General features: G+C 40.4%; 1 protein-coding gene across 3 annotated transcripts in view; it reads left to right on the top strand.

Moving 5' to 3' along the window:
- The window catches only part of BCAS3 (BCAS3 microtubule associated cell migration factor), a 549,518-nt gene that overhangs the window by 219,199 nt on the left and 313,267 nt on the right, over nucleotides 1-17,052 (top strand). For all 3 annotated transcript variants that reach the window (XM_060756800.2, XM_060756801.2, XM_060756803.2), the window contains exon 16: nucleotides 9,727-9,877. In XM_060756800.2, the coding sequence (XP_060612783.1) occupies nucleotides 9,727-9,877 (151 nt within the window). The remainder of the gene's footprint in view (nucleotides 1-9,726; nucleotides 9,878-17,052) is intronic.

Below are 17,052 nucleotides of genomic sequence, written 5' to 3' on the forward strand. Positions count from 1 at the left end.
AACCTCATTCAAACATGGCTCCCTTTTGATTCCCCTTCCCCTCCTCCCCGTGCGCTGCCGCCGTTCCCGTCTTCCCCGCCTCCTTCCGAAGAGAAAAAACACCATTTCACGGCATTGGGCGGATGTAGAAAAACAAGTTAACAACCCAAACCTATTAATTCTCTTTTGGAGTGCTTTTCAATCTCCTGTCAACAGATGAGGCTTTCGCTTTCTTTCTTCTGCCTCTCTTTATATGTTTTTCCTCCTCTGTTTTTCCCCTGGTTTTTTGCTTTTGTGTTCACTTGTTTTTGTGGAAATTGGGAGTTTGTTCTCTTCCGCTCTTCACTCCTGACCCACAGCAACTAGAAGGCGAGGGATTGTTGACTGGAGAGTGATATATACAATGGTTGAAAATTATGTCAATTTAGTCATATGTGTCCTAGTTTGCCTCTTGTGTCTCCCGGATTACGTTTTCCTCGGTGCCTAATTATCGAGGCCGATCGCATATCATTGATCCTAAGAAGGAGAAACATGTTTAGTTCAGAGGCTTTGTTTTTGTCATTGTTTCTTCCAAACGAAAAGTTTGGTTCAACTACATCAGTGGTTCCCAACCCTCTTTTTTTACCCAGGGACCACTTTGATTTTTTTTTTTTTGCAGGGACCACAGGAATAATAAACTGTGTTAATCTAAAAGTAAATTTTAATCATGTTTATTCGATGCTTAGACCATAGGTCTTTCACATACAAGGCAAATAGATTATTAAATACAATATAAAATACACAATTAAAACCCTCCTCATAAATGTACAGCAGAGTAAATTATTAGCAGCAGCGTGACCCAGCACCATTAGCAAAAAGTGATAAAAAGCACAAAACACAGAGACAAATGTTATCTCTTCAATAGGAGGCTTTTCTTTATAGCAAAATAATATGGTTGCACTATTTACAAAAGCAAGGTTTCCATAACACAAATAAAGTTCAACCTTCACACTGGAGCTTCAAATATGAGTTCTTCTCATACTGAGGTCTACTAACACACTGAGGCCTTTCTCCCACTGAGGCCTTCTCACACTGAGGGCTCTCTTCACACACGGGGCCTGAGGCTTCCATCCCCATCGCAGGTGCAACTTGTGGGGACTAGGGAGAGGGCCTTCTCTGTGGTGGCCCCTCAGCTCTGGAACTTGCTCCCCAGAGATATTAGGCAAGCCCCCAACCTGGCAGTCTTCAGGAAGATCTGAGTTTTTCCTGTTGTTTTTCCTCAATGCAACTGTCACCTGGTATGGCGACATTAATAATCCAGACTTTTTTTCTTTTCCACAATTGTGATGTCTGGTGTATTGTGTTCCAAAACTTTGTCAGTCTGGATTCGAAAGTCCCACAGTATTTTTGCATGTTCATTTTCCATGACCTTTGCAGATTTATGATGCCACCATACTGCTGGCAGGTGGTCCTTGTGACATAAGTTCCAGTGAATCATCTGGTCCACAGAGTTGTGTCTTTGTTTGTATTCTGTATGTGCGATTTTCTTGCAGCAGCTGAGGATATGATCCATGGTTTCATCAGCTTCCTTGCGCAGTCTGCATTTTGGGTCATCCACTGATTTTTCAACCCTGGCCTTGATGGCATTGGTTCTAATGGCTTGCTCCTGGGCTGCAAGAATCAGGCCTTCTTCTGTCACCTTCTTCAGGGTTCCATTCATGAGCCATGACTAGGTCTTCTCCTTGTCAACTTTTCCTTCAATCTTCTCAAGGAACTGCCCATGTAAGGCTTTGTTGTGCCAGCTGTCAGCTCTGGTTTGGAGTGCAGTTTTCTTGTATTGACTCTTTGTCTGCTGTGCTTTGAGAAGTTTCTGATAATTGACTTCAATTAAAGCAGGTTCTTGGCTTCCCTTGACATATTCTGCCAGGGCATCGTGTTTTTCTTCTTCGATTGGTTGTTTGACTTGTAAAAGTCCTCTGCCCCCAGACTTCCTACGCCAGTGGTTTTCAACCTTCCTAATGCCATGACCCCTAAATACAGTCCCTCATGTTGTGGTGACCCCCAACCATAACATTGATTTGTTGCTACTTCATAACAGTCATTTTACTACTGTTATAAATCATAATGTAAATATCAGATATGCAAGATATATTTTCATTCACTGGACCAAACTGGTTCACCTATAATCAAAGAGCATTCTGAACTCCACCAACAATGGATTTGAACCTAATTTGCCATACAGAACTCCCATGACCAACGGAAAACACGGGAAGGGTTTGGTGGGTATTGACCTTGAGTATGGGAGTTGTAGTTACCTATTTCCAGAGAGCACTGTGGACTCACACAATGGTGGATCTGGACCAAACTTGGCACAAATACTCAATATGCGCAAATGTAAACACTGGGGGAGCCTGGGGAAAATAGACCTTGACTTTTGGGAGTTGTAGTTGCTGGGCCTTATAGTTCATTACAATCAAAGAACATTCTGAACTCCACCAACGATAGAATTGGCTCAAACTTCCCACATGGAATCCCCATGACCATCAGAAAATACTGTGTTTTCTCATGGTCTTTGTTGACCCCTCTGACACCACTTCGCAACCCCCTCAGGGGTCCCGACCCCCAGGTTGAGAAACACTGTTCTACACAGATAGAGCCGGTCAACATCACTGCGAGGATGTAATGAATTATTTATTTATCGTGTAATCCGCAACCAGAACATTGTATTACATTTCTAACAGAACAAAACAAACAAACAGATTTAAAAAAAACACAAATTTTGCAAACTTGGTAGCTGATTAAATGTCCTTTGACCAGTACCTGGCCACTTGGCCAATGCGTACTCAGCAGCAGAGTAGCATAGTGCAAGGTCAGATGTCTTCACTGTATCTGGTTGTGATCCCCAGGTTGTGCCAGTCAGCTTTTGTATAATATTGTTTCTAGCACCCACTTTTTGCTTGATGTTCAGGCAGTGCTTTTTGTAGGTCAGGGCACGGTCCAGAGTGAATCCCAGGTATTTGGTTGCACTGCAATGCTCCAGTGGGATTCCTTCCCAGGTGATCCTCAGAGCTTGGGGTGCTTGTCTGTTCTTAAGGTGAAAGGCACATGTCTGTGTTTTAGATGGATTAGGGATCAGTTGGTTTTCCCTGTAATAGGCAGTTAGAGCACCTAGAGCTTCAGAGAGCTTCTGTTCAACCATCTCAAAGCTTGAGTGGTAATGGCATGATCATCAGCATAGATGAAACTCTCTGTCCCTTCTGGCAGTGGCTGGTCATTTGTGTAGATGTTGAACATAATTCGTAATTCATAATTCATAATTTGTAATGAATTATGAATGGATGTAATGAATTATGAATTATTATTATTGTTATTATTGTTGTTATTATTATTATTATTATTATTATTATTATTATTAACACATTGAGGTCTTTCTCCCACTGAGGCCTTCTCACACTGAGGGCTCTCTCACACTGGCACCTCTCTTGCACTGAGGCAAACTAACACTGAGGCCTTCTCAGCTACAGGCACACCTGCTTATATTGAACTGCAGCTTTTGCTGAGTCATTGCATCCATTTAACCCTTTCAGTGCTTGACTCACATTTTTCGTAATTAAAAATACCTCGTTAATTTTTAATATTTCTGACATGTGCTCCATGAGAGGTTACAGCAAACCTCTTCCTTCTCGCATGGCATTTAGTCCTATTGAACTTGCTGGCGCTTGCTTCTGAGTAAACATAGCAAGAATGCCTGACACAACTCTGGTCTCTTCCTAAAATGCTTCCTTTGTACGGTTCCCGCCTGCCATTAAAGAATGGCTGGAGCCTTGCCTCGCTGCAATCTGTAACATGGCCCTGATCCAGCCCAAGTTTAATGGTTCTAAGTGCCATTGATTTCCATTCAAGAGATTTAAGCACCAGCTTAACTCCCTCATTAAATCCCGCTGGTTATCAACAGTGTTTAACTCTGGATGGATCCGGCCATGTATAATTTATTTGTCCAGGGTCGTTGTATGAACAGGAAAGAGGAGAGAAAAATTAATCTCCTGGGAGAAAATGCAAGATGTATACCAACATTATTAGGTGCATCCATCCCATCCAAAGTTGGAGGTCGCCAAGGTAATGTTCAACACACAGTTATAAATACACAACTCAACCACCTTGGAAATAAAATCCCAAGATGGATATTTGAGTTGTGTAGGAGGAAACGTCCCAGGGCCGAAGTACATTTAGCGGGGTAATGAGGTAAGTCCTCAGCTGAGCCACAGATGAATATCCCGAATTTGCTGAAATGTAAAAGCATGGCCCGAGGGCAGGCCCCCAAGGAACATCTGCTTTGAGGCAAGTTCGTGCGAGTTTTTCCAGGGTTTCCCCCCTCTCCCTACAGAATGTTTGGAAAATAAGTCTAGCAGCTAATAACTCAAGACGTTACAGTCTATCTGTGGCGAAGGAAGGTATCATTTCAGGGTTCAAAAACTGGTAAAGACTGGAGAACTGAACTGGCCATATGTGTGTAACCTTAATTTATCAGGATTTGATAGATCTCTATACATAACAGTAAAATGTGATGTTAGAGAAAATGGGAAAGTCAGTCAAAAGCACAACAATGATTTTTTTTTTCATATCAGGAATGGCTGGAGAAACTGCAAGTCGCTTCTGGTGAGAGAGAATTGGCTGTCTGCAAGGACATTGCTCAGGGAACGCCCGAATGGTGTGAGAGAATGGGCCGTCTGCAAGGACGTTGCCCAGGGGACGTCTGAATGGTGTGAGAGAATGGGCCGTCTGCAAGGACGTTGCCCAGAGGACGCCCGAATGGTGTGAGAGAATGGGCCATCTGCAAGGACGTTGCCCAGAGGACGCCCGAATGGTGTGAGAGAATGGGCCGTCTGTAAGGACGTTGCCCAGAGGACACCCGAATGGTGTGAGAGAATGGGCCGTCTGCAAGGACATTGCCCAGAGGACGTCCGAATGGTGTGAGAGAAAGGGCCGTCTGCAAGGACGTTGCCCAGAGGACGCCCAAGTGGTGTGAGAGAACGGGCCGTCTGCAAGGACGTTGCCCAGAGGACACCCGAATGGTGTGAGAGAAAGGGCCGTCTGCAAGGACATTGCCCAGAGGACGCCTGAATGGTGTGAGAGAATGGGCCGTCTGCAAGGACGTTGCCCAGAGGACGCCTGAATGGTGTGAGAGAATGGGCCGTCTACAAGGACGTTGCCCAGAGGACGCCCGAATGGTGTGGGAGAATGGGCCGTCTGCAAGGACGTTGCCCAGAGGACGCCCGAATGGTGTGAAAGAATGGGCCATCTGCAAGGATGTTGCCTAGGGGACGCCCAAATGGTGTGAGAGAATGGGCCGTCTACAAGGACGTTGCCCAGGTGACGTTGCGTGGTTTATATTGTATGTTAATGTTTTTAATTATATTTTATGTTGTTGGGGGCATTGATTGCCAACTGTAAACTGCCTTGAGTTTGGGTTAAATAAAAATTTAATGTTCGTTTGTGGGATTAACAGAACTCAAAAACCAATGGACAAATTGATACCAAATTTGGACACAAGACACCTAACAACCCAATGTATGTCCTTCACTCAAAAAATTGATTTTGCCATTTGGGAATTGTAGTTGCTGGGATTTATAGTTCACTTACAATCAAAGAGCATTCTGAACCCCACCAACGAGTTGGAGTTGTAGTTCACCTACATCCAGAGATCACTGTGGACTCAAACAATGATGGATCTGGACCAAACTCTACATGAATACTCAATATGCCCAAATGTGAACACTGGTGGAGTTTGGGGAAAATAGAATCTTGACATTTGGGAGTTGTAGTTGCTGAGATTTATAGTTTACCTACAATCACAGAGCATTCTGAACCCCACCAATGATAGAATTGGGCTAAACCTCCCATACAGAACCCCCATGTGGGCCACAGCAACGTGTGGCAGGGGATGGCTAGTGGTAAATAAATCTATATAAATTAAAATGTAATGTTTGTTTGTGGGATTAACATAACTCAAAAACCCCTGGACAAACTGACACCAAATTTGGACACAATACACGAATCAGGCCAACGAGTGACCATCACTCATCAAAACACTGAAAAACACAACAGAAGGATCTTAAAAAGCCAAAAAACAAAAATTACATTACAATGTTTGCGCAAAACCACACACACACACACACACACACATATATACGCGAACACATATACACATATACAGAAATATATAAACACAAATATATACACACACAAAACACATAAACACAGACTGGGGCCACAGCAAGGTGTGGTGAGGACAGTGAGGACATTTTCCTAGTTTCCAACAGACCTCATAACCTCTGAGGATGCCTGCCACAGATGCAGGCGAAATGTCAGGAGAGAATGCTTCTGGAACATGACCATACAGCCCGGAAAACTCACAGCAAACCAGTGATTCCAGCCGTGAAAGCCTTCGACAATACAATAATATTCCTTTCCCTTTCCAAATAATTCAGAGGTAAGGTTAGGAAAAGCGTTTTTATCAAAGAGCTTTTAATAGACTGAGAAACGGTTTGGCGAAATACTGCCGATATGACGAACAGCCTGGGAAAAGGCAGTAAATAAAAACAGAGGGTTCAGAGGGAAGAAGGAGTCCCAAGACAGGGAACGGACGCTCAAGGGGGGCCGAGAATATGAAATCAAAGAGGAAAGATAAGAAGGAGCAAGAGGGAGCAAATGCACTTAAGTTAATAATAAAATAATGGCAAGGATTGCAAAGAGATGAGTCCTGATGCAATGGGTGAATCGGAGGTCAATCGAGTGTGATGGGGGCGCGTTCGGAGATACCGGGGAACGCGTTTGAAATGCGGATTGAAGGAGAAAATTGGAAAGGAGAAGAGCAGGACAAAAGCATCGAAACGACAACATCAAGCACATTAAATGGCGACATCTGCCAATGAAGAAAGGCCCGTCTTGGGAGCCAATCTAGAGATTAAACACACCAAAGAGTGTGCTCTTTTTTTTTCATTTTGAAGGGAAAGATACAGGAACGAAAGCCAAGAAGACTCAAAACAGAAAATAGCCATCGGCCGACACTCATCTCCGTATCAAACCACTTGTATCGATTACACAGCCGCTTGAAATGAAAGACTTGTTGCTTCCATATGTATATGCACATATATTACCTCCGTGGCTTCTCCCCGATCGAGAAAGAACACAAGGCTTCGTCTTTCAAAGAATTGTGTCGTTTCGAGATTTGGAGACTTGGGTTGTTGGCTAGCGAATTCTCCCCTTTTTCCCCCCACGTAGATAGATTTTAATGGATACGGTTTCCTAACATCATGTAATTGTCAAAATGTTCTTGTCAAAGATCCTTAGAGAGTCTCTGATTTTTAATCATTTTTCTGAATTTTTCCTAAGACCCAAATATTTTAATTAATGTGTTTCCAACACACACAAAAATCAAGTCGTTTCAAACTTTTTCTTAATTTGTGTAAGGATTTTTGAAATGTAAATTTTCAGTTTAATGCTGCTTTTTGACCGTACTTTTTTGAAAATAGATGATAGACAGAAGAAGCTAAACACCATTCAGTTTTCAAGAGGATGTTGAAATGAAGAATATGGAAGGGAATATATAGTATTTGTGCCTTACCAAATGAAGATAGATAGATAGATAGATAGATAGATAGATAGATAGATAGATAGAATACTCTATCAGTAGAAGCATTACTTTTTGATCCATCCTTGTATGTCAGGTACACATTACGTACATAGATAGGAAGATAGACAGACAGACAGACAGATAGAGAATAGATAGATAGATAGATAGATAGATAGATAGATAGATCAAATACTCTATCAGTTGAGTAAGGTTCCCTTTATTCTATCGTGCAGAGATAGTCCAGTAGCTGGGAAAGAAAGAAAAGTTAGAGGGATGGAGGCTTTACTTTTTGACCCACCCTCGTATGTCAGGTACATGTTATGCACATAGATAGATAGAAAGACAAATAGACAGACAGACAGACAGACAGAAAATAGATGGATGGATGGATAGATAAATAGATAGAATACTTATCAGTAGAGGCATTACTTTTTGACCCACCCTCATATGTCAGGTACACATTACGCACATAAATAGATAGGAAGATAGACAGATAGAGAATAGATAGATAGATAGATAGATAGATGGATAGATAGATAGATAGCTCTATCGGTAGAGTAGGGTTCCCTCTATCATACCATGCAGAGATAGTCCAGTAGCTGGGAAAGAAAGAAAAGCTAGAGCGATGGAGGCATTACTTTTGACCCACCCTTGTATGGTAGGTACATACTATGCATGTAGATAGATAGGAAGATAAATAGTCAGATAGAGAATACATAGATAGATAGATAGATAGATAGATAGATAGATAGATAGATAGATAGAATACTCTATCAGTAGAGTAAGGTTCCCTTTATCATAATATGCATAGATAGTCCAGTAGCTGGGGGGGGGGGGGGGAGCTAGAGCGATGGAGGCATTACTTTTTGACCCACCCTCATATGTCAGGTACACATTATGCACATAGATAGACAGGAAGATAAATAGACAGATAGATACATAGAGAATAGATAGATAGATAGATAGATAGATAGATAGATAGATAGATAGAATACTCTATCAGTCAAGTAAGGTTATCTCTATCATACCATGCGTAGATAGTCCAGTAGCTGGGAAAGAAAGAAAACTTGGGGGCATTACTTTTTGACCCACCCTCATATGTCAGGTACATATTGTGCACATAGACAGATAGGAAGAAAACTTGAAAACTTGGCTCTTTGAGCAAGCGTTTGGAGCTCCAGCGTGACCAGATAAGTACAAAATTGTAATACGAACACGGAACGGCCAAGACGATGTAAACAGATGAGGAATTGGCCTTGAAGACACTGTTTATTTAATAGTTTTTATGGATTTTATATGTATTTATGACGTGATTTAATTGCTTTTAACTGATATATTTGTGTGTGTGTGTAAGGTAGGTAAAGGTTGTCCCCTGACATTAAGTCCAGTCATGTCTAACTCTGGGTTGTGGTGCTCATCTCCATTTCTAAGCTGTGTGTGTGTATGTGTGTGTGTGTGTGTGTGTGTATGTGTATGTGTGTGTGTGTGTGTGTGTGTGTGTGTGTGTATATATATATATATATATATGGGGCATCTAATTGTTGCCGGTCTGTACGCTGCCCTGAGTTGCCTTTGGGCTGAAATGGGCGGGATAGAAATGATTTAAATAAATAAATAATAGATAAATAAACAACTAAATAGATCAATAGATAGAGAATAGGTAAAATACTCTTATCAGTAGAGTAAAGTTCCCTCTATCCTATCATGTATAGATAGTTCAGTAGCTGGGAAAGAAAAAAAACTTAGAGCGATGGAGGCATTACTTTTTGACCCACCCTCGTATTATCCAGGATCTTCAACTTTCCTTAGTTATTTAACAATTCCACCAGCAAGCTAATTCTCCAAACGATAATGTCTTACACTGAATTACACCATTTGTAACTGAGAAGTCTTGGGGTAACTAGATCTGTTATGGAAAGTGCTGTCAGTTCTGTTCAGTTTTGTTATTCAGAACGACTTCCTGGGCTGAAGATTATTACGATCAAATAATACATACCAGTATATTGGGGGGGGGGGGGGGGTTGCATGTGGTGGCGGCTTGTGGATCTCTTTAAGAAAAGGAAAGCATGTTGACTTGAGTTTTAAATATTTCAATTCTTTTTCTCTATGTCTCTCTCTCTCTCTCCCCCATGAAGGAAAACTGAACAGTCAGGACACTTACAACAATTTCACCAACAATAACCCCGGGAACCCTCGCCTTTCCCCGCTCCCCAGCCTGACGGTGGTGGTCCCTCTCGCTCAGATCAAGCAGCCCATGACGTTGGGAACAATCACCAAGCGAACTGGGTAAGTCAGAGGGTTTTGGAATAAGATCCCTTTCTGTCTATGTTTCCTTTTCATTCTGGCTTCTCAACCCTTCGGAGCCGATTCGGGACGAGGCGCCCTTTCCTCTCTTATTTGACAAATTAAACCTGCAATTCTGCATGCTTTTTGTTTTCGTCACAAAATATTGTAGAGCTTCCTTCTCGGTAAACACAGGCCGAGTTGCATGGCATTTTTTCCCTTGATCGTGGAGAAGAGAGGAAGCAAACACTCACAGGACCCCAGGGCAACTCTAAAGCAGATCTGTAAATATTTGTCCACAATTACCAAATTTGCCGTCTTCTTTGTTTACTTTATAAAAAAAAAATTCCAATGGCTCATTTTCTCTAAACCATCTGATACATTTTCTTTTCTGCTGGAAATCAGAGGTAGTTAGTAACTCAAACCGGGGATTTCCTGCTAAGCCGTTGCAGGGATGTTTTTTAGCAGTTTAATACAACATGGCAGATGCATGACAATTCTGAATTTTTCACTTTTTCAGATATTATTTTTTTGAACACAACACTGATTATTTTATTTTTATTTATTTCCCTTACATTTACCTCTCTAGCACTAGCTGTCTATCCCTCGGGCCCTGGTGAATGTTGTGGAATTGTCCAAAGCTGTGGTTGGGATCAAGTTATTTAATCAGTATCATCCCAATGTTTCAGGGCATTCACTTCCCAAGACAAGGTTTTAGAAACTTATTGGAGAAATAACACTGAAATACAATTACAAGCCATCTAAACATTAATAATAATAATAATAATAATAATAATAATATAGCATAATACAATATAGTCATATTTAATACTGTTGTTGTACTAATACTGATATTGTGCTATGCTAATAATATAGTATATTGTATGTATGTATATATTGTAAGCTGCTCTGAGTCCCCTTCGGGGTGAGAAGGGCGGCATATAAATGTTGTAAATAAATAAATGAATAATAATAATACGAAATCCAGCATACAGATCTCGTTTGCTGTGACATATTGTGTTTTTGTCAGTATATAACAATAATCTATTTAAATAAAAATGTAATGTTTGTTTGTGGGATTAACAGAACTCTAAAACCACTGGACAAAGTGACACAGCATTTGGACACCTAACAGTCCAACAAGTGTCCATCACCCCTAAAAACACACACACACACAAAACCCCAAAATACACCATATATACATATACACATACACTCATACATATACACATGTACACATTTGTATATATATGTACAAAAACAGACAAATATACACATATGCACACACACACATATACATACACACATATATACACATGCACACACAAATATACACATATACATATACACATGCAGACATGCATGCACACATACATATAAACATGCATGGACACATATAAACACACAAATACACAAGTATATACACACATATATAAACACACACATATATACAGCCATATATATATATATATATATACACACACACACACATGCCAGCACTTATATATACACAAATATGCACAGACTGGGCCACAACTATGCGTGGTAGGAGACGGCTAGTAATAATAATTTTTGTCATGTGAGGAGCGACTTGAGAACTGCAAGTCACTTCTGGTGTGAAAGAATTGGCCGTCTGCAAGGACATTGTCCAGGGAACACCCGGATGTTTTGATGTTTTGCCATCCTTGTGGGAGGCTTCTCTCATGTTCCTGCATGAGGAGCTGGAGCTGATAGAGGGAGCTCATCTGCGCTCCCCTCCCGATTCGAACCTGTGACCTGTCGGTCTTCAGTTCTGCCAGCACAGGGGTTTAACCTACTGCGCCACCGGGGGCTCATAATAATAATAATAATAATAATAATAATAATAATAATAAAATCACGGTCTGTCACATTTCTTGGATCTGTGCGTATCATTCAAAAATACATCACACAGTCCAAGACGCTTGGGAAGTGTTCGACTTGTGATTTTGTGATACGAAATCCAGCATATAGATCTCATTTGCTGTGACATACTGTGTTTCTGTGTTTCTGTACAAGAGATGATAGATAGATAGATAGATAGATAGATAGATAGATAGATAGATAGATAGATAGATAGATAGATAGATAGATATCTCTTGTAAGCTGCTCTGAGTCCCCTTCGGGGTGAGAATGGCAGTATATAAATAAATAAATAAATAAATAAGTAAATAAATAAATAAGACACTCCGAACACTCATGCCGGTCACATGACCAAGAGATGACAACGCAGGCTCCTTGGGTTGGTAATAGCGAACAACACCTTCCCCAGAGCCAGAGATTCGCACTGTCTCCAAAGCCGGAAATGAAAGGAGAAGCCTTTGCCTTTGTTTGTGTTTGTATGTCTCTTTGTATATATATATATATATATATATATACACAATATATTATGTTATTAGCATAGTACAATATCAGTATTAAATATTACTGTATTGCACTATACCATTATATTGTAATATTATTAGTAATATTACATGTAATATAAATTTATTATATCATATTATTATTATTATTAGTATTATTATATTGCATTACGTTATAATATTATAAATATTATATGCATATGCAATATATTATACAGTATTATTAGCATAGTGTAATACCAGTATTAAATACTATATTGTACTATAGAATTATATTGTGATTTTATTAGTAATATTACATTTAATATAAATATATAATTATAATATCATATTATTATTAGTAGTATTATTATATTGCATTATGTTATAATATTATAAATATTATATGTATATACAATATATTATATGATTAGTATAGTACAATATCAGTATTAAATATTACTATATTGTACTATAGCATTATATTGTAATATTATTAGTAATATTACATGTAATATAAATATATAATTATGATATCATATTATTATTAGTAATATAGTGCATTATAATATTATAAATATTATATGTTTATACAATAGCCTAGTACAATATCATTATCAATATCATATATTACTATATTGTACTATACAATTAAACTGTAATATTTTTAGTAATGTTGTTGTTCATTTGTTCAGACGTCTCCGACTTCGTGACCTCATGGACCATTATTATTAATATTATTATTATTATTAGTAGTAGTAGTAGTATACTGCATTACATTATAATATTATAAATATTATATGTATATAAAATATATTATATTACATTATATTATAAAACACATTTTGGCCTGCCCACTGTGTTCTATTTTCTATTATGTTATTTTGTACTGTTTATTTTACTTGATTGGTTTATTTATTTTATTGTGATGTTGTTGGTCTCATGTAAGCCGATCCGAGTCCCTTTTGGGGAGATGGTGGCGGGGTATAAATGAAAATGATAATAATTATGATTATTGACACAAAACCAGATTATGTCACAGCAAACGAGATCTATATGCTGGATTTCGTATCACAAAATCACAAGTCGAACACTTCCCAAGTGTCTAGGACTGTGTGATTTATTATTATTATTATTATTATTATTATTATTATTATTATTATTAGCATAGCGCTGGAGACAAGGTGGAGCTGTTCCCTGATCCCCTCTCTCCTCATTAAAATTGCAGCTGAGAATGAAAATATACGCATAGTAATTACATCAAAGACTTCCTGTTAAATAATGGTTCCCAATTATTAGTGAGAGTGAATGTGGTCTAAAAGCAAAATTCACAAGAATCCTTTAGGTGCCTCTCAAATTTTCCTGGAAGAGGGGACTTGGAAGAGGATGTAAAAACAAAAACATATTTCTTTTCTGCTTTGTTCTCCCGGCTCTTTGCATCCTTACCTGCATGACTCACAAAGGACATCTCTTTGTTGCAGTAAATAGGCTATCTCGGGGCAGCTGCTGTTACATGTCCAGTTGCGATAAGCAAATATCTCACCATGTTCCAGAAACCATACTTTCATTATTGCTTAACCTTTTCGTGCCTTTTTGCATCTTTACTCCTTTTCCTTGCTTAAAAATGGCATTCAGGACAACACCGCCCAACAGCAAAGCGAGCGCAGAGAAGAAATCAATGTTTACGTAATTGCAATTGTAACTGCGTTTGTGTGCTGAATGCCAAAATATCATGATACGATATGGGCCGGGCTTCAGCACAGCAGGTTAACTGCTAGCTGCAGTCAATCTTGCCAACCGAAAGGTTGACAGTTCGAAGCCCAGGTCAGAGTGAGCTCCTGGCTTTTAGCCCAGCTTTTGCTTACCTAGCAGTTTTGAAAACAGCAATGTGAGTAGGTAAATAGGTACCGCTTAAATGGGGAGGTATTTAAAGCACCCATGAGGAAATGCCAGGAAAATGTTGGTGATTTGATCAAGGAGGAAATTTGCGAACAAAAGCTTTTTGGCAGGGAAAAAGTGACACAATAGCCCCCCGCCCAATGGCCGGAACCAAGCACAGCCTCCAAGATGCCGAAGATGGGAAAGCTTATATCTCTCCCTATCTATGTATAGTTGTCTGTCTTGTCAGTGTATAATAGCACTGAATGTTTGACGTACGAGGGTTGAATGAAAAGTAATGCCTCCACCTTTGTAACTCCTCAACAGATGGCAGTACTGGTACGCGGCAGGTACTGGTTTGTCAGTAGACTCTCCTCTACAGTTCCATTTTGGTGGGAAGCCTTAGTATTGAACGGTTGTGTTGTTAAAGTGAAAAGTAATGCCCCCACCTTTGTAACTCCTCAACAGATGGTAGTACTGGTACGCAGCAGGTACTGGCTTGTTTAGTAGACTCTCCTCTACAGTTCCATTTTGGTGGGAAGCCTTAGTATTGAACGGTTGTGTTGTTAAAGTGAAAAGTAATGCCTCCATCTTCGTAACTCCTCAACAGATGGCAGTACTGGTATGAGGCAGGTACTGGCTTGTTCAGTAGACTCTCCTCTACAGTTCCATTTTGGCGGGAAGCCTTAGCATTGAACGGTTGTGTTGTTAAAGTGAAAAGTAATGCCTCCACCTTTGTAACTCCACAACAGATAGCAGTATTGGTATGTGGCAGGTACTGGCTTGTTCAGTAGACTCTCCTCTACAGTTCCATTTGGCAGGAAACCTTAGCATTGAACGGTTGTGTGGTTAAAGTGAAAAGTAATGCCTCCACCTTCGTAACTCCTCAACAGATAGCAGTACTGGTATGAGGCAGGTACTGGCTTGTTCAGTAGACTCTCCTCTACAGTTCCATTTGGCAGGAAACCTTAGCATTGAACAGTTGTGTTGTTAAAGTGCAAAATATGAAACCCTATGCAGACCGTCAGTCAAGGAGGGCCAAAGACAGCAAATCTTAGCAGAGGCAGCTAAATAACCTCTTGGCCCTCTATCTCCAGGTGGAAAGCTATTGTAGAAGGAAGTTTGCTTCTACAGAAGTGTTGTCCCTGATTTATTTATTTGATTATATGTTATTTTTTACGGATCCCCCGGTGGCACAGTGGGTTAAACCACTGAGCTGCTGAATTTGCTGACTGAAAGGTCACAGGTATGAATCGGGGAAGCGGCATGAGCTCCCACTGTTAGCCCCAGCTTCTGCCAACCTAACAGTTCAAAAACATGTAAATGTGAGTAGATCAATAAGTACAGCTCCGTTGGGAAGGTAATGGTGCTCCATGCAGGCATTCAGGCCATATGACCTTGGAGGTGTCTATGGACAATGCTGACTCTTTGGCTTAGAAATGCCGACAAGCACCAATTTCCAGAGTCGGACTTAATATCAGGGGAAAACCTTTACCTCTATATTATTTTTACATGGAATACTGGTAGAGTGCTCTACCCCATTCTGCCTATATTAAAACGGGGGAGGGGGGGGAGTTCACATGCAGATGGCAGATCATATAATAATAATAATAATAATAATAATAATAATAATAATACTTTATTTATACCCCGCCACCATCTCTCCAAGGGGACTTGGGGCGGCTTACATGAGGCCAAGCCCAACAATATAACAATACAAATATACACATAGGAATACAACAGTAAAATATAAAGAAAAAGTAAATAAAATATAAGAAACAATATAAATAAGCACAACAAACAATATAAAATTGCAATAATTGAACGCAAAAAAAAAAATTGATCACAGTGGGCAGGGCTGGTTGCAAAGATTAAAACTTTAATAACTCTGGGTGAGAGAGCAATGTAATATATCTGGGCAGGGGATCCAGGGGACAAAAATAGGGTTTAATTGCAGTAGCAGGTAAAATAAAGTGCTTCTGAGGGCATTTTTGCAGGGTTTGGTCAGGTCAGGTCAGGGATTATTGTTCATTCAGTCATTGAAGGCATACTGGAACAACCAAGTTTTCAAGCTCTTCCTAAAGACTGCCAGGGTGGGAGCTTGCCTATTTTCCTAAGTTCCAGAGCTGAGGGGCCACCACAGAAAAGGCCCTCTCCCTCATCCCCACAAATTGTGATGGGGATGGGAGCGAGAGAAGGGTCTCTCTGGAAGATCGAAGGGATTGTGTAGGTTCGTAAAAGGAAATGTGGTCACAAAGGTGTATACCATCCATAGCTGTGTTTGAGGCACCCGGAACTCCTTTTGCTGAATTTAATTGCAAGCTTATTTTGCAAAAGGGAAACTGTCCTTTAGAGTAACTGTGGTTTCTCCGGTGGGATCTGGGGTCTGAAACTGCACATTCAAACTTGCCACTCTTGGCCTAGACCAGGCCCAGCACCATGGCCATCAGCATGGGATGCCAGACAAGTTAAGCCCGACGCCTCCCCGTCATTGTTTTCCTCTTCCGTGCATGTTCTGCCTCCTTTCAGCACACCTTCTTCCTTTAATCTGCCGTTACACATTTTTCTTTCCCTTTGTGTGGCTCTGGCGCGCTGGACGGCCTTGCACAGAGCGCACTTTGTCTAGCTCGCCTTCCTCTGCCACGCCGTGGCTTTAGCGACTTCCCCGAAGGGTGGAGAAGCCAAGGTGGATTAAGGGGTGGCCTTCCTTCTCTGTTGGGTCGCACAATATCTGGTGTTTGCTCCGGAAGCCGCAGAGCCGCACCGCCTCGGCTGCACCTCACAGGTTGGATTACGGTTGACTTCACCCTCTTGCCTTTGGAGATCGGCTAGTTAAATATTGCGCAGCTTACGCTAATCTTTTGAAGATCTTTCAGGGCTTCCAATGCCTGAGTTGTTATCCTTCAACATCTCGGAGAATAAAGAAACATCCTGGACGTT

Source organism: Anolis sagrei, chromosome 11, assembly GCF_037176765.1.
Source record: "Anolis sagrei isolate rAnoSag1 chromosome 11, rAnoSag1.mat, whole genome shotgun sequence".
NCBI classification, from domain to species: domain Eukaryota; kingdom Metazoa; phylum Chordata; class Lepidosauria; order Squamata; family Dactyloidae; genus Anolis; species Anolis sagrei.